General features: G+C 43.1%; 1 protein-coding gene across 2 annotated transcripts in view; it reads left to right on the forward strand.

Annotated features, from left to right (window-relative positions):
- The window catches only part of PTPN1 (protein tyrosine phosphatase non-receptor type 1), an 86111-nt gene that overhangs the window by 43158 nt on the left and 17524 nt on the right, over positions 1-25429 (forward strand). For both annotated transcript variants that reach the window (XM_083618705.1, XM_083618706.1), the window contains exons 2-4: positions 18298-18388; positions 20793-20893; positions 25090-25188. In XM_083618705.1, the coding sequence (XP_083474831.1) occupies positions 18298-18388; positions 20793-20893; positions 25090-25188 (291 nt within the window). The remainder of the gene's footprint in view (positions 1-18297; positions 18389-20792; positions 20894-25089; positions 25189-25429) is intronic.

A 25429-nucleotide genomic window follows, 5' to 3' on the forward strand; every position in this document is an offset into this window, starting at 1 on the left:
TTCTCTTCTCATGAGGTGGCCAAAGTATTGGAGCCTCAGCTTCAGGATCTGTCCTTCCAGTGAGCACTCAGGGCTGATTTCCTTGAGAATGGATAGGTTGGATCTTCTTGCAGTCCATGGGACTCTCAAGAGCCTCCTCCAGCACCATAATTCAAAAGCATCAATTCTTCGGTGATCAGCCTTCTTGATGGTCCAGCTCTCACTTCCATACATCACTACTGGGAAAACCATAGCTTTAACTATACGGACCTTTGTTGGCAAGGTGATGTATCTGCTTTTTAAGATGCTGTCTAGGTTTGTCATTGCTTTTCTTCCAAGAAGCAGGCGTCTTTTAATTTCATGACTGCTGTCACCATCTGCCGTGATCATGGAGCCCAAGAAAGTAAAATCTCTCACTGCTTCCATTTCTTCCCCTTCTATTTGCCAGGAGGTGATGGGCCCAGTGGCCATGATCTTGATTTTTTTGATGTTGAGCTTCTCAGACCTTACTTGTGCACCTTACAGTGCTTTTATTTACTTGGGTAAAATTAAAATCAGCCCAATAGGTGACATGAGGGTTGTGCCACTCCAGCTAGCTGCCTGTTTTATTTTGCTTTTGCAATTATTATGCACTGCCTGGAGTGTTTTCGTTACAGAAATGCGATTTAGTGAACTTTAGTTTTCATTTGATCTATATATATTTCATCTGTCCAGCGATACGTATGAAAAGCGTCAGCTGTTCTTGGTGCGAAACAGGCAGCATTCCTCGTACTCGGATACTCTTCGTTGCAGAAGCTTATACTGGCGGATGGAAGAATATGATCTGTGAAAGAGACAATTGTCCTGCTCTCATCTTAACAGTTTCACAGACTCCTTTGTTAATAGACAGTTGCAGTCCAGCTGCCTTCGCTTCTACAGACATACATTAATCTCCGTTTGACGTGCCCCGCATTTCATGATGCTGCTCGGTGTAGTTGTCTGAAAACTTCAGCAGTGCTTTAAACGATTCCAACTCAAAGGTACAAGCTAAATGAAGTTTAGAATTACCTACAGTGAGTGGCAGATTTCAGAGAGGAGTTTTCCCCCAGCCCTACCTAGCAATGCTAAGGGTTAAAGCTTTGTTCTTCTGCAGACAAAGCATGGGCTCTACCCCTGAGCTGTGATTGTGGAAAAAGCTGCATTGAGCTAAAGTACTACTGTTATATTCTGCCTCTGCGCATGCCAAGAAGCATGTTTAAGGTCATAGGCCACACAGGCTACCCATGTTGGCTTTGATTAGGATGCTAATACTAGATACTTGCCAGAAAATTGTGTTTGTGTGTAAATATTCTGATTTCCTTTTTTAATAACATGATGGCAACCACTTGAAATTAACCAGTCACAGCATCAAATACATGGTGTTTCTCTCCCCCTGCCTCCATTGCTCCCTTCCAGTCCTGATAATTGTTTGACTGTTTTGGCTCTTCCTCTTACGAAGCTGTTTCCATCCGTACAGTGACTTTGTAACTTTTAACAATTGGTTCATGAGTTTCCTTGTTTCATTCCTCCTCCTTCTCCTTTTTTTCATATTGTGCTGTGTCTCTTGGATTGTAAGCCTTAGGGCAAGTCTGTAAGGCTTCTCAGCTTAGGAGTGGAGTTATAAATACAATTATGTGGCCGAATTATACCTGACCACACAAGACCTATATTAACAGTCATGTAATATAACCCAAAAGTTCTATGGAAACATGCCTCTGTTCTTTCCTATTGATGCCTTCGGTGCATTACCAAATTGTTGACTTCATTGGGATGCAATGGGAAGCTTTTATTGTTACTAAAATAATAATAATATAAAATATTTTTTTTAAAAAAAAATAGTCAGTGGATTTTCTTCAGTGTTCTGCCACAGTTGTCCGCTGAAATTGTTGCATATGGCTTTGTATTGGAAGGGTTTTTAGCACCGTGCAAGTGTACAGTGTGTGTCACAAGAGAATGATTATTTGTAGGTATGCAAGTCTAAAACGGCTACAGATCTCTGCATCCAGAAATTTTAATAGCTTTTATGGCACAAATTGCATAAATAAAATGTTGAAGCAATTCCTTGTTATCCCTCTCTTTTATTTCCCCTCCCACTCCCCTGTCAAATGCTGTGTTCTTTCTTGGACAGCAGTTTTATACATTTTTAAAATCAAGCTTTTCTTATTAGGACGTAGCCAACTTTCGGAATCCTTGGATACTTCTTTCCTCTCGGCTTTTCAGATTATCTGCATATATAATCGTGTGCATAGAACGGAATGCAAGAATCTGCATCAGTTTTTGGGAACTTGACTCTCGTTCCCTTCTAGATTCTACAGTACCGTTATCTGCACTTAGTGAGCAATCCTATGCGCAAGACGCTGTCATAGAATCACAAGAGTTGGAAGGGATCCCAAGGGTCATCTAGTCCAACCCCCGGCGTAGAGCAGCCCGGTGTAAGTTAAGCTAGTGTAAATTTACACCAGATCCACCCCCTGTTCAGCAGTGGGGTTGCTGCTCTGCCTAAGCCCTGGCAGTGGGAAAGCAAGCCTTAAAAATGGTGTCCAGTGCTGGGTTGCCAGCTCACATGACTGCGCTGGATGGGTTTAGGATTCAGCCTAAATCTCACCCTTAGTCCTGCCCCCAGAATACCGCTTTTGGAGAACTTGTCCCACTCTTGGCACCGCGAGTGTCAGCTGAGCCAGTACAGAGAATTTGTGCCGGCTTAACTTTGACTGAGCAAAGGAGGACCCCCCCCTCCAAAAAAAGAAACCCAGCCAGCGTACAAATCAATACAGTGGTACCTCGGGTTACATACGCTTCGGGTTACAGACTCCGCTAACCCAGAAATAGCACCTTGGGTTAAGAACTTTGCATCAGGATGAAAACAGAAATCGTGCTCCAGCGGTGCGGCGGCAGTGGGAGGCCCCATTAGCTAAAGTGGTGCTTCAGGTTAAGAACAGTTTCAGGTTAAGAACGGACCTCCAGAATGAATTAAGTACTTAACCCGAGGTACCACTGTATGTTTATCTGACTCAACAACATACACACCCCGCACACAGAGAAACCACAGTGCAACCAACCGAACAACCAACTAAGCTCTGGGTCCCCCAATCTCTCTCAGTGCCCCCCATACATATATATATATATATATATATATATATATATATATATATACACATACATACACACATACATACATACATACACATACACACACACACACACACACACACACACACACACACACACCTGCCTGACGCTGCCACAAAGGATTGTTTCCCCCCCCCCCAATCTCTCTTCTCCCCCACCACATAATGTCTATGACCACAGTGTTTCATGCGGAATGTAAACGGATTGAAAGTGGACACACTATATGTACTTTTCTTTGGTTTTGTTGTTGTTTCACAAGAAAATGTTTAATAAAAACTAATTAAAAACAAACAAAAAAACCAAAACCTTGACTCTGCTGGCATAGGGCACTTAATCAGCCAGCTGAACCAGAGATCTGCAGAGATCCTAAGCTGCTCATCCCAGCGGATATCGCCATAGGATTAGTCTTTAAGTCTATTAGTCCTGAAGGCGTCATAATACTATCTGTGGTTACGTTTTCTGCAGCAGAATAACACTGCTGCCTCCTAGGAATTTGTTAGTGGAGAAGGAGAAACTCTAGAGCAGGTTTTCCCAAACTTGGATCTTCACCTGTGTTTTTTTTAGACTACAACTCCCATCATCCCAAGCTAGCTGGACAAGTGGTCAGGGATGATGGGAATGGCAGTCCAAAAACAGCTGGAGACCCAAGTGTGGATGTGACATAGCTCTAGAGCAGGGTTTCCGAAACTTGGGTCTCCAGCTGTTTTTGGACTACAATTCCCATCATCCCTGACCATTTAGCTAGGGATGATGGGAGTTGTAGTCTAAAAAACCCCCAGTGAAGCCCCAAGTTTGGGAAACCCTGCTTTAGAGCTATGTCACATCGACACCATATATTTAGGTTGTGTCACTTCTCCCAAAGTATCCTAGGAACTGTAGTTTGCTACTCCAAGAGCTGTAATTCCCAGCAACCTTTAAAACTACTGTTCCCGGTATTCTTTAGGGGAAACCATATGCTTTAAATATATTGTGTGTAGGCGACTTGATTCTGGAAGGAGAAACCCTTAAACCAGGGGAGGGGGACCCTCCTCACCCAGAGGGCCACATTTTCTCATGGGCAGCTTTCCAGGGGCCACATGCTGTCAGCCAGGATGGGGTTGGAGGCCAGATGCCAAAGCGAGCAGAACAATAATAATAATAATTTATTATTTATACCCCGCCCATCGGGCCGGGCTTCCCCAGCCACTCTGGGCGGCTTCCAAAAAAAATATTAAAATACTGTAATACATCAAACATTAAAAGCTGCCCTAAACAGGGCTGCCTTCAGATGTCTTCTAAAAGTCTGGTAGTTGTTGTTCTCTTTGACATCTGGTGGGAGGGCATTCCACAGGGAGGGCGCCACTACCAAGAAGGCCCTCTGCCTGGTTCCCTGTAACTTGGCTTCTCGCAGTGAGGGAGCCGCCAGAAGGCCCTTGGTGCTGGACCTCAGTGTCAGGGTAGAATGATGGGGGTGGAGACACTCCTTCAGGTATACAGGACCAAGGCCGTTTAGGGCTTTAAAGGTCAGCACCAACACTTTGAATTGTGCTCGGAAACGTACTGAGAGCCAATGTAGGTCTGTCAAGACCGGTGTTATGTGGTCTCAGCGGCCTCTCCCAGCAAACAGATGTGATGTTCACGTTCGTACCATAGGCTATATTTCAGCCACACTGGTTTCCCCTCCCCTTTCCCTGGCTCTTCAGTCTCAAAAGTTGAACTTGTGCAGACTTGCCTGAGGCTATCTGAATTCAGGCAGACTTGCCTGAGGATATATTTCCTGAGACTTGAGGAGCCAAATGGAGCCAGAGGTTCTCAGATACACGCTAGAGCTGGGCTGCAACCGTATAGACATAAATTTGAACAGGCAGTTTCAGCTCTGGTTCTGGACTTCATTAGTCTATCTGGAGCTGAACTGAATAGTTGAATTAGTTATTTAATCTTGATGCTATAACGAGCTGATAGTTTGTTTTTTTCTGGCACGGGTTTCTGCTTGATGTTGCAAATAGCAACACATGCAGTTTTCATTTGCAAAAAAATATTTTGGTCCTTTTTGTGTGAGTGACTTGGGAATTTTAGTTACATTGACTTAGAGATATCCTGTGTTCTCCTCTCCACCTCCATCGCATACTTTCTGAGCTGTGTTCTGGGGAAGGGCTGGGGTGTGGAGTTAAGGCAGATAAAAATCAATGGGGTGTGTTAGCATTTTTTTTATTTAAGAAAAAGCCCTCTCTGTTTTTAAAAGGAAAGGGTTTTGATGGGAATTAATTAAATACAGACAAGTGAAACTTGCACAAAATAGATTCTAACAAGCACATCGTTCAGTGACAGTTCTCCCTCCCTCATAATTGGAGAATGGTGCAAATAATCTGATTGTGTAAACTCAGGAATGTTATAAGGCAGAGATGAGCAATTTGTGGTTTTCCATATGTTGTTGGACTTCAACTTCCATCAACCCTGACCATTGGCCCATGCTGGTTGGGACTGATGGCAGTGTTAGAAGCTCAGATATATAAGCTAGGCACCAAATGACTCCTTAAACCAGGGTTACAGTCGCCAGAACAGAATGCATAGGCATTTGGGGGGCCAGGCAGCCCCCTACTTTCCCCCTACGACTTTATGGTTCCTGAAATCCATTCTGGTTGTGCGGATAAAATATAACAGATAGAACTCTACAGGATTTGTTGCCGGGGTGTGAAAACAGTCAACCACTACTATGCTATAAGATCCACTATCCTGTAATATTACATATGCCTGTTCTACTGATGAAGCCTAGGATGGCGAAACAAGGCTAATATTCCAGAAATCCTTGTCTTAAGACTCTTTGAAAGGATTCTGTGGAACTGTAGCAACCCTTCATGTGGCTTATTGGACTCTTATGAATAGACAGGTGGAATAGACACATACGTGTATGGACCTTATGCATGAACTGACTAGAGAATGAACTGATCCACTGGGTCTTCTGCTTTTTTCGTTGAACTTTATGAGACTTCTCTTGAAATCTACAACTTGATACAATGAATAGTATACCTTATTTATTCAAAAGTACAGCCAGTTAGGTCTTGTAATTATTATTATTATTATTATTATTATTATTATTATTATTACTATTATTATTTATTATTTATACCCCGCCCATCTTGCTGTGTTTCCCCAGCCACTCTGGGCGGCTTCCAACAAAACACTAAAATACAATAACCTGTTAAACATTAAAAGCTTCCCTAAATAGTGCTGCCTTCAGATGTCTTCTAAAAGTTTGGTAGTTATTTTTCTCTTGTGTGTTGATTGAGTATGTTTCACGTAACCATAGGTTTGTTGTTGTTGTTTTGGGGTGCGAAAACAGCCAAGGTCCAAGGATTCCCCAGGCATGTACCTCCAGATGGTGCTATTCTGGCACTCAGGCATCTTCACTGGGTCACAAGTGGCCGATAGCCAGGTACAAAAATGCTCCTGGTGCCTGGCTAATTCCAAACACTGGCTACAATGCTGTTTCTCTGCTTGGGCGAAGGGTAAGCCCATAGTCGGAGGACTAAGGCTTCTCAACCCTAGTTGCTATGACCCAATGGGAGCGGAGAGTGCTGTTGAGCTGGGCTTTTCCACAGGCATCTGGTTAGCCTCTCTGAGAACAGGATGCTGGACTCGATGGGGCAGTGGCCTGATCCAACAGAATAGCAGAAGCAGCTGCATGAATGTGCAAGAGAGTTTGTTAATCTCTCACTGGTTAAGCCAAGAGTTGATTGTCCAAACATGGACTTAGTGTTGCCAGTTTCCCCCCCTCTGCCGCTCTTCCTGTCTGCTCACATCTGACTTGTAAGCACTTAGAAGGACTGGTGGGGTTGAGCGTCAGATGTTGTTTCTTCACTTTTCTTTCATCACCCCTGGGTATTTTGGAATGTCCTAACAAAGCGTTCGTTCTTGTTCTTTCAAGACCACCGCCGTCCTTACCCTTCCCCATTCAGCTGAAGTTGAGAAATCCCTTGAAATGTAAGGTTGTCGTAACAAAATATGTAAGATCCGAACCGTTTTGTGTTTTCAAAAAGGTACACGTAAAGCCGAATGAGCCAGAATATACCGTATTTTTCGCTCTATAAGACGCACCAGACCACAAGACGCACCTAGTTTTTGGAGGAGGAAAACAAGAAAAAACATATTCTGAATCTCGGAAGCCAGAACAGCAAGAACAGCTGCGCAGTGAAAGCAGCAATCCCTCTTGCTGTTCTGGCTACTGTGATAGCTGCTCAGCCTGCATTCGCTCCATAAGACGCACACACATTTCCCCTTACTTAATAGGAGGGAAAAAGTGAGTCTTATAGAGCCAAAAATACGGTATGTGTTTCTGTTTAAATAAAGCCCTGGCCCTTTACCAACAAATGCACATTGAGGAGCTTTTGTAATGGCGCCCCTGAACAGAAATAATAGCTGTTGTCAGGGTGGTTTGGGTCTGGGAGCAATTCACACATTTAGATGCCTTTTCTGTCATTTGAATTGTACGTATTACCATGGTAGACAACAAACACCTAATGGTGGGTCGTGTTTTGATTATTTTGTGGCATTTGTTCATAGCTAATCGCAGTGGTATGCGCCGTTGTAGATGATGATTCATTGGGCGAAATTTGGTTAAAGTGTAGCAGTGAACATGTTTAGAGATCTGTAAACCAACTTGAGCAAGCTAATATTCTCTCTTCCATTCACCTATCAACTTTTCTTAACTCTTAACTTAGAGGCAACTGTGGTGAGCTTTCCTAAGAGAACAGAACTAAACTTCAGTTAGCAACCACCACCCCACACAGATTTGACATAAGGATCTCCCCTCCCAAAAATATCCTACACCTTTCTGTTATATAGGAAACTTGCATTTCATTAATCTAGTAACCCCTCTAGAGGAAGCCCAGATATATGCCTTCCACACTAAACTGGGTTATCCTTTGTTATTGAGGGCCAGAACAAATAGGACAATAATTACATAATTAGTAACTGCAGCGGCAGGTGGGCCGTGATAAAGCCCCTTCCCACTACTGCTGTGTGTGTTTAAATAAACACACCATGGCCAGTCATAGAATCATAGAATTGTAGAGTTGGAAAGGGAACCCAAGGGTCATTTAGTCCAACCCTTTCAATGCAGGAAACTTGTGCGCAAGGTGGGGCTCAAACCTATGGCCCTAGGCTTCAGAATCTCATGCTCTACCAACTGAGCTATCCCAGCAAGTTGCATGATTATTGCTGTGCATGGTTTGATTCTAAGTCTGCATTGAAAAAGGGAGTGGTGGTGTAGTGGTTAGAGTTTTAGACTAGGCCCTAGGAGATCAGGGTTCAAATCCCCACTCAGCCACCATTCACTGCCTCTCATCCTAACCTACCTCACTGGGTATCTTGCACAGAGCCAGTTCATATTGCCATTACTATTTGTCTTGATCTCCAAGGTCTTTCTCTCAGCCCCTTCACATGAGATCCTTTCAAGCTGAAGATGCCAGGGACCAAGCGAAGCATGGGCTTTTCGTTGAACAATGGGCATTGTTTGCTGGGGTAGATTTCTTCTCTTCAGCTTGCAGCCGGAATTAGGAAGCATGATAGCTTTTGTTCTAGCTGATTACTTCGTGTCTCTGTGCTCTGACCAGCTTTTGTGTCCTTTTGTTTCTCTGTGTTTGCGCAGTAGAGAATCTTGTGATTACCTTGGTATTTGGGGGCAGTCTTCCATGTCAGCCAAAAGAACATGTGCTACTTGTGGGAATAATGGCACTAACAAGCCAAGTAGTAGGCACATTTTAGTTTATTTATCTGAAATAACGTGTAGGCTGCTCTTCATCATAATGATCCCAATATGGGGTGCAACCATAAAAATACCAGTACAGTGGTACCTCGGGTTAAGTACTTAATTCGTTCCAGAGGTCCGTACTTAACCTGAAACTGTTCTTAACCTGAAGCACCACTTTAGCTAACGGGGCCTCCTGCCGCGCCGCCGGAGCACAATTTCTGTTCTCATCCTGAAGCAAAGTTCTTAACCTGAAGCACTATTTCTGGGTTAGCAGAGTCTGTAACCTGAAGCATATGTAACCTGAGGTACCACTGTACAGTCATACCTCGGGTTACAGACGCTTCAGGTTGCGTTTTTTCAGGTTGCGGACCGCCAAAACCCAGAAGTACCGAAACAGGTTACTTCCAGGTTTTGGTGGTCGCGCATGCGCAGAAGTGCCGAATCGCAACCCGTGCATGCGCAGACACGCCGCTGCGGGTTGCAAATGTGCATCCTGCATGGATCACGTTCACAACCCGAGTGTCCACTGTAACACCGTACCATAAAAGCAAAAAAACATATTTAAAACAGCAAGCTCTACACCACTAGAGCAAGCTACGAAACTCCTATATGACTAAAACTAGTAGTATGTTATTCAGAGATACAGTACTGGGTATTACAGAAGACACTTGAATTGCATATTCACACAAATGTTTGGAATGGTTCCTTTGCCTGGGCTTGTTTATTGTGTGCATTAACTTGCATTTACAAGGGTTGGTCAGAATATTTGAAATCTGATTGATTGATTGATGGATTGATTGATTGAAGTATCTTTTGTTTGCATCCCAAAAGTTGGGCAGTGAAGAACAATATATTACCATTTCAAATGAACAGGATGCTTGTAACGCCGTATTCTTTTATTAAAACTCGGCAGTCGTATACACCTTATCTCCAGCTTCCTGAAGCTGCCTAAAATAAGATTTGCAAAGCTTCCAGGCAATGCTCATGTGGCTTTGGAAAGTTCCCAGCACTGGGCCATTTCACAATAAGAAGGGCAGGGGTGCTGACAGCCCGTCTGTGTGCCCTTACCGTCATAAGCTGGCAAAGATGGCAGACTTGAGGAGGAGCAGTGACTTCTCCGGTTTCAACATGGTGTGATGACTAGGAAAGGAGCAAAGGCTTCTGCATTAACCTCTTTCCAAGTGCTGACATGATTTAATGGTTCTACCTAGTTTGCATACTGAGGCTTGTGTGTTTCAGCACTTAGGCCTGCTGAATGTGGTCCCTGAATGGCTGTTCACATTAATTCGCATGCGTGCGTCAAATTACTTCTCTAGGGCTTGAAGCAGCAAGGGGCTTTCTAGGAATACCACATTGCAAGGGTACGGTTGTAGGGGTAAGGTCACAGTTGCTTGTTTACTTTCCCTGCCATGTTAGCAAGTAGAGCTGTGTAGTCAAGCAAATGCGAAGCAGTGTGATAAAATAATTGCAAGAATCAAAACTCTCGGTATCCATGGTTCATTGTAAGAGTTTATCTCTTTCTCTCCTAAGAACTTCACACAAAACTTTATCTGATCGGCAGTCTTGCTAATCATGTGTTTGTGTGGATGTTTGTTGGTGTGCAAAGGAAGAGTTAGCTCCATCTCCTGCTTGCCAAATAATTATTTCATTCTGACTACTTACTGGGGTTAAAGGTTATTGTGTGATTTCAGGCCCCCCTCCCCTCCCCTGGCTGCAATTTCACCACTTTAGATAGTAATTTTACCTGAATATGTGCCCTTATTGCTGCCATTTCAGTACCTTAATTCATTTATATTTTTGTTGCTGCTGAGTTTTGTTCGGTTTTTTTGCTAGATTGGTTAAATGAATTGTGACTTTGTGTCACAGTTAGTCTCAGTAATTTTAGTACAATGGATTATTTTGAATTAAGTGCTGTGTTGATACTTGCCTTTGCTTTTGATTTATCAGTTTTTGTAAAGAACGGAATCATTAAGTTGCAACATCTGTTATCTGTTGCAACCCCACTTCGAGTGCAGTAATTGCAGAAAAGGTGTACATGAAATAAGCTTGACTTCACTACCTTCCAGTGGTTTATGATTGATGTCCTCTCCCTTTGCCACGTTGAGCTTTTTATTTTAAAGGGATTTAAATTCCACAATGAGTTAGAAACAAAGGTCTCTTTTCAGTTTTAAAGAGCTCTGCAACATGCAGCCCATGGATAACGTTGCCTGAGTGCTGCAATCCTGCAAAATTGCTGCGTTGGTGCAGAGCAGGGGTCAACAAACTTTTTCAGCAGGGGGCCGGCCCACTGTCCCTCAGACCTTGTGGGGGGCCAGACTATATTTTTTGGGGGGAAAGAACGAATTCCTATGCCCCACAAATAACCCAGAGGTGCATTTTAAATAAAAGGACACATTCTACTCATGTAAAATCACGCAGATTCCCGGACCGTCCGCAGGCCAGATTTAGAAGGGGATTGGGCCGGATCCGGCCCCTGAGTCTTAGTTTGCCTACCCATGGTGCAGAGAGTCCTGGCACTCACCTCTTTACTTTGGTGTTGCAGTTGCTTCTCTCGGCCACCTTGCAAGTTTTGAGCACCTACTTGTGTCCGCTCCAGTCGATGATGATGCTGCATACTGCTTCCCTCTTTTTCACCTCCCCGCCCCTCGCCCTGCCAGGAGGTGGGTGGCTGTGTTAATAATGCACGAGCATTCATGGTCAGCTCTGTATGAATGAAATAGACAATCTTTACGGCTATATAGAAGAGAAGAAGAGTTTGGATTTGATATCCCGCCTTTCACTCCCCTTCAGGAGTCTCAAAGCGGCTAACAATCTCCTTTCCCTTCCTCCCCCACAACAAACACTCTGTGAGGTGAGTGGGGCTGAGAGACTTCAAAGAAGTGTGACTGGCCCAAGGTCACCCAGCAGCTGCATGTGCAGGAGCGGAGACGCGAACCCGGTTCCCCAGATTACGAGACTACCGCTCTTAACCACTGCACCACACTGGCTCTCAATATATCTATACCTATATAGGTATAGGATATTGTCAATCCTGTGGTCTGGAAATAGTTGGCGTCTCATGATCAGATGGACTTAATAAAAAGGGTGTCTGGCCAACAAAATAAAATAAAATAAAGGCTCTAACATCATTGCTGGATCCAGGAGCATTGCCACCTCAACTGCCAGAGAAATATAATCATTTTATAAAACCCAAACTGTCAGGAATTCCATCTTGTTGGAGTTCATTTACAATTAGTGTTCCTTTTATACAGGAGGCCATGCCTACCAAAACACTACAGGGTCCCTGTTTGTGTGCCTTCCAATATGGCTGATTAGTATGGCAGGCACAAGAGGCAGAGTCTTTTCGGTGGTGTCCCCATATCTAAGGAACTCCCTTTTCTGAGAGGTACAATTAGCTCACTCACCGATTTCATCTCGGGCGGGGGGGGCCCTGAATAAGTTTTTATATCAGTCTGCTATTAATTAAAGAGTGTAGGTGGACATTTTCGTTCCTGTGTGTTGTTTGCACTGGTTGTAGGTTAGGGTTTTAGATCTTACAATGAGGATGGTTGGCTTGAAATGAAATAGATTTATTGTTCTTTCTGGGGGGTTTTAATCATGAATCTTGGTAACTGTGTTTAAATGTTTTCAGTCAAAACGCTTTGATTATGTTTATCATATTTGGAGAGGTGTTTATACTTCTAAAGACTACTTTTAAGTCTCCTCCATAAATAGAAGTGACATTTATATCCCACCGTTTCCCCCAGGAGCTCAATGTGGCGTGTGTGGTCCTCCCCGCTCCCCTCCATTTCACCCTCACGACAACCCTGTGAGGTAGTTTGGACTGAGAGACGGACTGGCCCCAGGGTCAACCATCCAGCTTCATGGCCCAGTGGGGATTTGAACACTGAATCTCCCAGATTCTGATAGATGCAAACGACTGAGTCTGCTCATCTTCCACATACCGTATTTTTTGCTCCATAAGACGCACTTTTTCCCTCCTAAAAAGTAAGGGGAAATGTCTGTGCGTCTTACAAAGTGGGTGTGTGGTCCCTGGAGCCGAATTGCCTGGGGCGAAAAGCAGATCATGCTTTTTTTTTTTAGAAAAAGGGAAGGGGGTGTTGAAACAAAGCCACTGATCAGCTGATCAGCAAGCGATCGGGAGGGAGATAAGGAACAGTAGTGATAAAGGAGGCTGCCTGGGAGGGGGGAAGTAAAAGCACGTGGATCCTCAGGATTTTTGCATTGGGTTACCCCAAATTCACCATCATATCACATAGCATGTTCATGGCTCTAGCCTGCACCAAAAAATCACGCATCCACTGTTTCGTGGGGCAGCAATGGTGCAAAAACGTGGTTACAAAGCACGGATCCACATGGATCCTCAGGATTTTTGCATTGGGCTACCCCAAACTGGCTGTCAAATCACATGTGTGTGGCCACAGCATGAACCACAAAAATAATACATCCACTGTTTCGTCTAAAAACTAGGTGCGTCTTATGGTCAGGTGCATCTTACAGAGCGAAAAATACAGCAATCCTTTCAGTGGCCTAATGCAAAAGAACAGAGGAGATGGAAGTGAGCACCGCAGGGCGCCGTGGGAGGAGCAGTTTCCATACAGAGCATCCCATTTTAGCACCAATATACTTTGTACAATACCTAATCATTTGATGAGGATTTGGTATAGCGACTCTAGCAAGACAAATTCGTGCCTGTTCCCCTTAGGTTCATGTAGACCAGGGATGAATCTTCACCCTCGTGCAGCTTTAATCAGGCTTCTTATTCATGAAAAAAACGGGAAGCTATTCAGTTGAGATTTTCTGGAAAGGTGGGGGATAGTGATCTGTCACCTCCTCCCCCCCCCCCATTCACAAGCTGCACTTTGCTGCCGTGTCTGTTTTTCCCCCTGAACGATTCAAGCACATGAGATTATTGTGACTCATGCTTAAAGCACATTAAGTATTTAACATTGGAAATCTTGTGTTGGTGAGGTTCTTCCTCTCGAGGTTTTCTTCTTCTTCTTTCTACTTGGGGTTTACTCGAAATGCCACCTATTTTTTGGAATGATGGGGCTGTTTCCAGTGGGAGTAAGTGGTGAACCTGCGTCTGGGCTGCTTCAGGCTGCAAGTGGGGGCTTGTAGCGTTTCAGTGCTCCTCTGTACGGAAATCAAAATGAAAAATCCATCTGCGGGGGGCGGAACTAGGCTAGGTTTCCCCTGGCATCCAGTTTTCAACGTGACTGAGATGATAGATAGATGATAGATATAGATAGATAGATAGATAGATAGATAGATAGATAGATAGATAGATAGATATAGATGTATATATTCCTCTCCCATTGAACCAATGGAGGGGAAAATGGAAAAATATTATAATCTTAAAATATCTAACTGTGAAGATACATAAAATGAAAGGGTTTAAGGTCAATGAGGGACACGGGTGGCACTGTGGGTTAAACCACAGAGCCTAGGACTTGCCGATCAGAAGGTTGGCGGTTCGAATCCCTGTGACGGGGTGAGCTCCCGTTGGTCGGTCCCTGCTCCTGCCAACCTAGCAGTTCGAAAGCACATCAAAGCGCAAGTAGATAAATAGGTACCACTCCGACGGGAAGGTAAACAGTGTTTGCGTGCGCTGCTCTGGTTTGCCAGAAGCAGCTTGGTCATGCTGGCCACATGACCCAGAAGCTGTCTGCGGACAAACGGCGGCTCCCTCGGCCAATAAAGCGAGCAACCCCAGAGTCGGTCACGACTAGACTTAGTGGTCAGGTGTCCCTTTACCTTTTTAAGGTCAATGAGAAGGAAGAAGATTGGTTTGAGAAGATACTGAATTATTTGGGCAGGTTTGAACAATTTGGGGCAATTAAAATGTTAAAAGTTAAATAAACCTTGTGGAGGGAGGAGTGTTAAGGTAGATAGAATTGTACGTATGGTTGATTTGAATATGTTATTATTGATTATGTATACCCAGTGTATATATATTCATTCCTCTATGAAGGAGCACTCAATCATGTGAGACCCCTCCCACCTGAAGACTTGGGAGTGGTACTACCCAGACAAAAGTTTGCCACTTCAGCGAGCCCTTAGCTCTATTTTTGTTCCCTGCACGTCATCTGCATTCAGTTACATCAGTGTCTGCTTATCTCAGATCTCTCTTAACAGCACGATTCTGTGATGTTTGACCACTGCAACTTTTACAGTAGGGCTGAAGACGTATTCTAAACAGGGAGGGATATCGGACAGTGAACAAGTGTCTACACTCTGCACTAAAACATTTGCACCACAGTAACCCAAATCCTGTTGTCGTATTTAGTGTTATTATTATTATTATTGCTCTAGTGTAAGTTTTGTCCTTGATATACTGCACAACAGGAGTGGGGAATCTCAGACTGGGAGCCAAATGTGTACACGTACACACACACACACAGAGAGAGAGAGAGAGAGAGAATACCCTTCTCAATCTGGCTTTCAGGACTCTCCCTATAGGCCACCCTCACTCCTCAGCAACACTGTCTCTTCCCAGGCCACAATCCTCACCATTTTCTTTTCGGACTATAATACATCTTGCTTCTCTGGATGGAGGTTAAGTGTGTGCAGGTGTGTGTCCACTGTACAGAGCTAATATTTGTGCCTATTGCTACACATATTTCTGTCTCTCGCCATACCCACTACTAGAATGTGCCCCCTCTCTCCTGGGTCCTAGCCTGGCACTATAACCACTAGGCCACCACAGTCTTAACCTTGTCTTCTGGGCAAGACATATAAATGATAAAATGCAGTTCAAATGGGTAGGCAATGTGGTTGCCCTCCAGATGTTGTTGGGAGAAAAAGAGAGTCTTTGCCAGGTTCCAGGACAACCATAAAGAAGGTACCAGGCAAGAATCTCTGGGGAGGGAATTCCACAGCCAGGTTGGTACCTGCACCAAGATGGCATTTTCTGTAGTGACCACCCGCCATATTTCACCTGATGGGGGCACCTGGAGCAGGGCTTTCTCCATACTTGAATCAAGAAGGTTTTGGGTTTTTTATCACAGTGAAAGTGTATCTAGAAGAAGCAATGAATCATCCTGCACGCTCTGTATAAATGTCGGTCATGCTCATTCTTGGAAGGAAGTGAGTTGATGCCAATCTGTCTCTTGAGATCTCTCGGAAAACACATTCATTCCACAGCCTCCTCCCCTTTCACTGATGTCAGAGTACATGCACGGGCTTTCTTTCAGTCTTACCACGTGGGGGGGGGGGGGGAATGTTTCCAGTTCCCCAAGGGTGCAGAAGTTGGCCACTTGTGACTATAACTTTGCTTAATGAGCTCAGTGCCATTGAGACGTCTCATAAGAACAGAAAACTCAACGTACGGTTTTGGTTCCCCTGCCTGTCACAAAGGGTGTAGCTAGATGTCCTTCTCAAGAGGAACAGCAGTAGTTTCACCTCTCAAAGCATCTGTACCAACAGTACCAAGATGAAGTGTTTTATTGCAGAAGTTGATGCAGAAGTAGACTATTGTGGTTGGGGGCAAAGACAGGTGTGGCTCCATAGGCGTTCGTTATGGCTGGGGAATTGGAAATTCCATGCTCTGGTTTTTGTTTCATTTTGCAGTATTTATAGGCTACCCTGTTTTTTAAAAAAGTTCAAGAGCCAAAACGTACGAGTGCCAAGGCGTTTGGCTTTCAAGGTACGACTGTAGAGTGCTGTGGGATCCCAGAGTATAAATGTTGAGGAAATGCCATCTTCTTGAGTCAGACATCCAAGTATGAGTGGAGCAGCCGAAATGCAGGATCCACCAAGACCCAACATGATCAGCCTCTCTAAAAACATACTATAGCTGATGGCATAAAAAGCCACAAAGAGGTCCAGGGGCATCAACAGTGTTGTACACCCCATGTCATCTATAGGAGTGGACAAAGGAGTTTTTCTTCCAAAAATAAATCTAGAAAGTCTAGAAGTTGACTGGCTACTCTGCATCCAGGAAGGGAATGTTAGCCTTCATTGGACATCTGTTCACATCTTCTGGGCCCAAGGAAAGTTTCTTCAGAAGCAATTACACCGTCGTCTCTTTAGTTCAGCAATAGTTCTAACACTGGAGGACTTATTCTACCATGTGCTGGGAAATGTTATAAAAAGTCAGAATACACTTGGAATGTAAGAGGGTTTACGAGGCCACTTGCAGGTTTAGTACTTGGCAGAACTGTGTATATTCTGCCAGTGGGGTGTGTGTGTGTGTGTGTGTGTGTGTGTGTGTGTGTCCCTGAAAAAAAAAATCACTAGGATCTGGCACTAACTCTCTATTATGTCTAAACTGAGTACAAAAAACAAAGTGAACTTGCATGGTGTTCATGTAAGTCTTATATTTATTTAGTTAACAAAATAAATATAAAAAATGGCTTCACTCCAAGCCTAGTCAAAAATGATGCATTTGGCCCAGCCAAATTTGTTTAATTTTCTTGGATGACCATTTAAGCTGAGCTTTACTGTTCATTTTGCATATGCAAGGAAGATTCCCTCTCCTGGAACTTCTTAAGTTTTCTTATTCCAGCTTGTTTTTTCATACTGCTTCAGGTTAAAACCCAGCAATTTGCATTTCAGTTTCTGAATCTATACCAGGTCTTCTGTATTTTTCTAATGCTGTGTGATTCCTATACCAAGTCCCTGTCATTTTTTAAAAATGGTTGATTTACTTAATATTTTTAATCCACACTTCATTGCTACATAGTGGAATCCAATTTCAGACTGGTTTGGTTTTATAATAAGGCAGCACAAAAATCTTTCAAGTTCGTTGCTTCTAAACTATACTGCTGACTTGGTGCACAGAACACACTACATACAAAAGATTCTTTTGAAATCTATGGCTCCAGCCCATGGCGCTGATGACTCAAGAAAACTTGGGTTCTTATCTTAACCAGACATGTGCAGCCCTTAGCTATTAATACGTATTTACGAAACGGTGGCATGTAGGATACCAAAGGACAAATGTGTTCTGGCAGAGATATCCCTGCCTATCTACTTATTTTGCAATTAATACAAGACCCACTACTGGTAATCGTGGTCTGGAAGTGAAATTGTGCTTTCTCCTGTATGTCACACAAATGAAATCTGGCAAATAACATGACCTCTACCCTAAAATCCTTACTGTGCAAAATCGTTTTTTGGTGACGTCGTATATATATATATATTGCTCAGCCTCTAATGTAAGATTGAACATGGCAAGGATTCTCTTTGGGTGATTCAATCTAAAAACTGGAAACAATGGTTTTAATGGTTTATTTGCAGACTCCACAAAACAGAACCAAGCACTGTGATAAGCCATCAGCTTTCAGTGTTTTTTATTCCTGAACCAACCAAAAGAAAGCAATAATAATAATAATAATAATAATAATAATAATAATAATAATAATAATGTACAGTGAACGAACTGAGACCGCCATGTAGATTTACAGCACAGCTAAATTTCTTAATTTATTTCCTTCTAGGACATAAGGCATGAAGCCAGTGACTTTCCATGTAAAGTGGCCAAACTTCCCAGAAACAAAAATCGCAACAGATACAGAGATGTCAGCCCATGTAAGTACTGTATCCCTCTCAATACGTTCAAGGAGTCTTTACAAAAGGGTGGAGTAGTGCAGATGCAATGCCAAACAATTCAAGGTAAAACTGTATTGTTTCCAATGTGCGTGCAACTTTAAAACAACACCCTTCTGTTGCTTTAAATAACAATTTCAAAATAGGTTGCTCTGTGCTATTTTGATAATATACCAAAATATTACCGCTGGTCCTCTAGCATTGTAATTGGGCACAGACATGCAAAGCTGAGAAATTCACAACTGGGGCAAGCAGAGATGGAGTCCAGTTTGTCCCAAAGCTGTAGAGAACTTGCAGTATGTCCACCTTGCTCATCTCCCCCCCCCCACAACCTTTCAAATGCCCAGCTTTCTCTACATGCCGGTGATAAACTTTGCAAGGGTTCAACCTTGGAATGGCATTTTCCAATATCAGACCTTCCTGGAATGCCTGCAGTAGTGAAAGAGAAGTGCCTGTGAGCTTGTGAAGGTTGTGTTTTCTTTTCCTCGTTGAGTAAGCTCAGCCTGTTTCCATGCACTAAGCAAGGGGCTTCCAGAATGGACTGGTGGGTTTGGGTTCCGAGGCAAGCAATGAGCACAGACACTTGGCTTTTTAGAAGTTAAGAGAAGAACTGCCGTTGCTCAGTCTCTTTCATTTTTAATGTCTAGTTTAAAAGCTGGGTGGTTTCCTGTTTAATCACGTAAAAACGCTTTGCCTTCTCGTCCAGCATTCTGTTTCACAGAGTAACTAACCAGTGCCTGCAGGATTCCCACAAGCACTGGACGCATACAGAAGCACCATCTTGCTTTTCTACCCCACCAACTGATCTTAAGAGGAATCTTGCATCTAGACCTGGCTGTACCATGTAACCATGAATAGCCTTGTCCTACGTGAATTTGTCTAATTGGCTTTAGAGCCATCTAAGCTAGTGGCTGTTGCCACAATTCGTAGCAGTGAATTCCATTTGTTACCCACCTCTTCTCCAGAAAGCTCAGGACCATGTGCATTGAGTTATCTCAATTTATCATTGCAACAATCCTATGAGGCCTGTTTGGCTAAGAGGTGGATGAGTGGGGATTTGCAATTAAGTCTCCCTGGTTCAAATCCAGGATTGTCTCCACGTTGACTGCACTGGCTCTCAAACAAGCTGTGGTGAACTTTTCTAGCTGTTCAATTCCCAAGTGTGTCATAATGACCACCTGCATCTCATGAGGATTTTTTTTAAAAAAAGTCATGTGCATTCAGTCACAGATCTCCTATCTACATTAATGTTGAAGATACGGTATCGCCATGTACTGGAAAATCTCTACCATCACTTAATAGACTAAAAATCAGCTGAGTCTTCCAGGAAAACTCAATAGAAGCTATAATGTTGCACATAATTTTGCTTACTGATCAGTTTTAGGGGTTCTTTTTGTGGTAACCACCATTGATTTTTGTTTGTTTTAGATGAAACGGCTTCCAGTCAGTTTGGTTTTCCTGTAAAATGTAGGGATTCTTCTATATCTGGGTAGGCTAAATAGAGCAAACTTCAGATCTTTTGAAACGAAGTGCAGATACTGTCAAAGTGGTTTGACTATTGATAATAGCTGGGTGAAACATTAATTGAATAAAAGATACGCAACAGTGTAGGTGAAGGATTATGTTTTGGAATTATTGATATTCCGATCTCTTCTGAAAATATGTGACATAAGCATACAACTTCAGCCTGGTATAGGTCTACTTATATCTATTTTGATTGAAAGTGAAAATGCGAACATAACATCTCTTTTAATCCAGCTTGCACACCACATTAGACCATAGTTAAAGTGAACTATGGTTTTATGTGTCTGATCAGCATGCTGGTTCATTCTGATGAAATCATGGACGCCCATGATTTCATCAGTATGAACTATACCAGAAAGTAGACAAGTTGTAGTCTGGCTTCTTGTTACATCCCAAGCTGGATTCATGGTTTGTTTCTCCAAACAAACCACAAGCTGAAGCCAAGGTTTATTCTTCACTTACCACTTGTGGTTTGCTTGCGGGAAACAAACCTCAAGCCCAGGTTTGCATGTTACAAGTCAAACTGTGGCTTGTCTCCCCTCCAGCACAGCAGGAGTGGGAAAGGTCAAAGCACCCGCAATATCAGCAGTGTACACCAGCATGAGCCTATGCTTGTTCACATTAAACCGTAGCTTATTTTAACTATGGGTTAACATGACGTGCAAACTAAGTTGTTGTTAGTAACACATCTTATTAAGCATCAGTCACACACTCTTTTCAGAAGAGTTCTTGAGAATCGTATATAATGGGTGCTGTCCCATACTTCATTATTTTGAATTGAAAGATGTTAGCCCTTCTTTTTGAATAAGCTTCTTCACATAAAATGAATAACACAGTGGTTTTCTTACTGTGCATTCTACAGTTGACCACAGTCGAATTAAGCTGCAGCAGGATGATAATGATTATATCAATGCCAGTTTGATAAAAGTGGAAGAGGCAAACAGGAGCTACATCCTCACACAGGTAAGTGCTTGAGAGAGGAGGAAGGATGGAGAACCCATTTCATAGTCTTCCCTACCTCTCCTTCGGTCTTTGAATCTTATAAATGCATAGCTCATGTGTGGCATGAGAGAGAATTGGTTAAAGGCATTCGTTTTCCCTGTTGTGCAACATTTCACTGTTGTAGAAATGCCCAAAATAGAAGTTTGCCATAGATAGCCGTTTCCTTCATGAATTAATCTAATCCTATTTTAAAGCCATCAAGAGTTGATGGCCACCCCTGCCTCTTCTATAGTAGGCATAGGCAGACGCAGTCCTCCAGGTATTTTGGGACTACAGCTCCCATCATCCCTAGCTAACAGGACCAGTGGTCAGGGATGATGGGAATTGTAGTCCCAAAACATCTGGAGGGCCAAGTTTGCCCATGCCTGTTCTATAGTGTAACTACGCATCGTGTGAAGAATTGCTTTCTTCACATATGAGAACTGGGGAAAGCCAATAGAGTGACAATCTAGAAAAGAGGGCCTGCCAATGTTTTGATAATGCTGGACCCTGAAGTACTTACTGTCATGAAATATGACTTCCAAAGACCTGGGAGCCCCTTTGGAAGAATGTGTTTATAAGGCCTGCTTCTGTTTGTATTACACGGCTTCATTACATGGAATAAGAATGAAAAAAGCATATAAATTCTTTTACACAAAGGATTTTTCTTTTTGTCATTTGTATGCCCAGAATTATGAATTGCAAAATATGATTTAAGCATTCTGAAATCCATTCAAGTTAAACAAGGGATTGCTCCTTCAGCATCTCTTACTGCATAGTATATCCATGCTATTGTGATCTAAGTAACTTTGATGCTGCCTAGTCAATTCTTCCCTCCTCCTAGCATGTAAAAGGCCATGGAGATGCTCTTCTTCTTCTTCTTCTTCTTCTTCTTCTTTGACTCTCAAAAATAGACCTCCTTAGAGAGGAGGCATGGGTAATTTCCAGCAGAGCTTTGCATCCCTCCTTGGCTCCTCCCAGCTTTATGTCTTTGTTGTTACTGAACCAGGATCATTTGCTCCCCCAGAGCAGAGTGCAGGAAGCTGTGCACCCAGTCCCCTTCCTGTTGATGGTCGGTTTTGTGATCAGTCGTGTCCTTTTCTCTTTCTGAAGCTGTTTCCTTTGATAGAATCTTCACTCTGCCTCCTCCCTCTCTCATTGGCCCAGGCACTTTAAATTACTCCGAGCCTTTTCCATTGATTTGTTTGGGCCCGATCCGTCTTGGTTTCTCGTGTCTGTTTGTCTCAGTTTTGTATGAGGAGTCATGCGAAACGCCAATGATGACTCAAGGAAGTCCCTATGGACAACTTGAAGAGCCTTTCTTTAGCTTTAAACTTTATTTAAAGCAAAGGGTGGTGGCAGTCGACTAGGAACATCTGTAAGGAAAAGTAACCTCTATTCAAAAATTACACAAATTAATAATGCACACTCAATGTTCGAAACTCCCATTGTTCTAGGCGCATTTTGCGACAGGGAGCTGTGGGTGTAGTACTGCACCCAAGATTTCAATTTAAAACCGCAGAGTAGAAGGAAAGGAGGACCTTTTCCTGCCTCTCCACTTCCAGCTACTCTCTGAAGACTGGAGAAGAGACCCTCATAAGAATATTAGGGGGGCAGGTAGGGGAAGGACTAGACCATGTGAAAAATGAACACAAGATTTTAGCTGCAGTTCCTTCATTTTCAGCTTTTTATTCTTGTTATAAAAAAAGTGCACCTATACATTCCATTGTTACACCCATAACCTAGGTCTGAGGTACCATTTAGCTCCTGGCTTTCATATCTCAGTTTCTAACAGTATGCATACTCCATGAATAGTGATGATAACGTGGATGATCAGACAGAATCAGTAAAGTATCAAGTCTCCAGGTGCCTGTGTTGTGCACCGAGAATGTCTTTTCAATTTACTTTGGGCTTTCCATAGGTAAAGGTAAAGGCGTTTGTTCACAGACAACTTTCTGGATCATGTGGCGAGCATAACTAAGCCGCTTCTGGCAAACCAGAGCAGCGCACGGAAACGCCGTTTACCTTCCCGCTGGAGCGGTACCTGTTTATCTACTTGCACTTTGACGTGCTTTCAAACTGCTAGGTTGGCAGGAGCAGGGACCAAGCAATGGGAGCTCACACCATCGCGGGGATTAGAACAGCCAACCTTCCGATCGGCAAGCCCTAGGCTCTGTGGTTTAACCCACAGCGCCACCCGCATCCCTTTTCTTCCATGTGTAGGTGTCCTAAATAATGATTATATTACATAGGGTGCATTCACCCTACTCCACAGCATGGAGAATTGAGAGCAAAGTCTCACCCATATAGAAAAACAATCATGTGAAATGAGACCTACAAGGCTCAAGGTCTTGTACCAGTGCCGGAGTTACGTATAAGCTAAACAAGGTATAGCTTGGGGCCCCACTCTCTTGGGGGGCCCCAAAAAATGTAAAGGGGAAAAAATTGGATGTACATTTCCAAAATATAAGATGAAAAACAAATAAAATAAAACCTACATGCAGCAACAGTGGCAAATGGCTTTAGATACTATTAGATCCATAAATTACCATATAGCATATATTCAACACAAAAAACAGTGACAATTTGTTGTTGACAAAGAACAACTGGACATATAAAGGGCCCCATTACCTTCAGTAGCTTAGGGCCTCATCAAACCTAAATCCGGCCCTGGGTTGTACCAAAGTGGTTATCCAACAAACACAATATTCAAGTGTGGTTTCTTTAGTAAATGAGGTGGCAAAGTGACATCTAAATTTAACAAATATTTGCATAAACTGCTCCTGAGCAACCAGTCTCCCTATTGAGCCGGGGCGAATACAGTATCGTGCTGTCAAGTAAACAGGCAACATCTGCTCAAGGGTACAAGTCAGAGTCTGGGTTCTAGGATGCATTGTTGAGGGTACATCAGAGGCAAAACGCTGTGGGTGGGCAAAGATGTACATGAGACAGAGGAAATGCAAGGATGAGACGTTAAATTTGGTGTAATCACATTCATAGTGGTGAAGCAGCCCTTCGTTTGCTCTGAGCATCTCCCCATAAGCTTTGTAATACAGTCATACCTCGTGCTGCGTTTGCTTCAGGTTAAACATTTTCAGGTTGCATCCCGCGGCGACCCGGAAGTACCATGCGCAGACTCTCAAAATGACAACATGCGCAGAAGCAGCGAATCACGACCCGCAGACACGGGTTGCGTTCTGCTCAGGTTTCGAACGGGGCTCCGGAATGGATCCCGTTTGCAACCAGAGGTACCACTGGACTTAAGGTTCAATCATGTACCCATGTGCAGCTAATCAGAAGTTAAGGGACTAGGAAGCCTTTGTTCCTGACATCCTAAACTTGGATAGACTGGGTAATCCAAATCCCTTTGGCTCCCAATTCCTAGCAATATCTATTCTGGATTAGTTACTTGAATAGCAACAGGATATAGCATGCATTCGGGTGATATTAAATGCCAGTTGTGGGCTAATGGAATTGACTTTTAGCCACTTGGCCATCAGTCACTTTCTTTTCCAAGGGGCTAGTTCGCTGCACTTGCAAGCTTGGTGAGTGCAGGGTTCCCATTTTGGCCAGCCTAATATCCTTAGTAAGTTTTTGTAGATACATTTTAATACATTGGACCTCATGGGTTGATATGTGAGGGACTGGTGGGAAAGGAAGAACCTTTGACCTGGAAGAGAGGTTACTTTGAAAGTGGATCGGGTAAACATCTAGCAGGAATAGTAAACTCTTCCTGACCTTGCGTGTTAATGCTATGCCAAGACTTTTCATGAAATGATAAAGATGGCTGAATTTCCTAGCAGTTGGCTTTTATTGTCTCTCGTTTCTGTGAATTGCAAGTTCCATTGATTGAACAAACGTCTTAAATTTATCATGCGGAGTGGCATTTTCATTTTTTTCTCAACAAGCTTTCTTAGAACTGTTCTTTACCATTCCTATCTAGCAAATAATGAAATAAGGACATGGTTCTCTGTCTATAAAACTTTCAAGTTCTGCATCCTTAAAGATTAGTATTTGGCAACTTCACAATATGAAGGGGGGTGGAAATCACTTAAAACTTCACATTTTATGTATCTGAAAAGAGGAGCCACTCCCTGTGTTGGGTTTAGAAATAGAGAATTGTTGCTAGGCTGCTGTTCTCTGAACTTGTACCACATTAAGGCTTTGTATCTTTGCAGGGGCCTCTGCCAAATACTTGTGGTCACTTTTGGGAGATGATTTGGGAACAGAAAAGCCGTGGCGTTGTCATGCTCAACAGAGTGATGGAAAAGGGATCAGTAAGTAACGAAATCACACACACACACCCCAGTGTTTGTTTTGGGATCCTGAGCACATGGTGCATGCGCAGTTTAAAAACCTGATGCAAATGGTCCTGTAGGGGAGGAAATGCAATAATGCACATGCCAGAAGTGAAGAAAAATAAGTATTGGTTAGACAACGTAGAAATATAATGGAATCTATTATGTTCAGAACCAATTGTGCACTATGAGTGCAATATATGACCAGCCTGCAACCCAG

The sequence above is a fragment of the Podarcis filfolensis genome (genome assembly GCF_964270895.1).
Source record: "Podarcis filfolensis genome assembly, chromosome: 6".
NCBI classification, from domain to species: Eukaryota; Metazoa; Chordata; class Lepidosauria; order Squamata; family Lacertidae; genus Podarcis; species Podarcis filfolensis.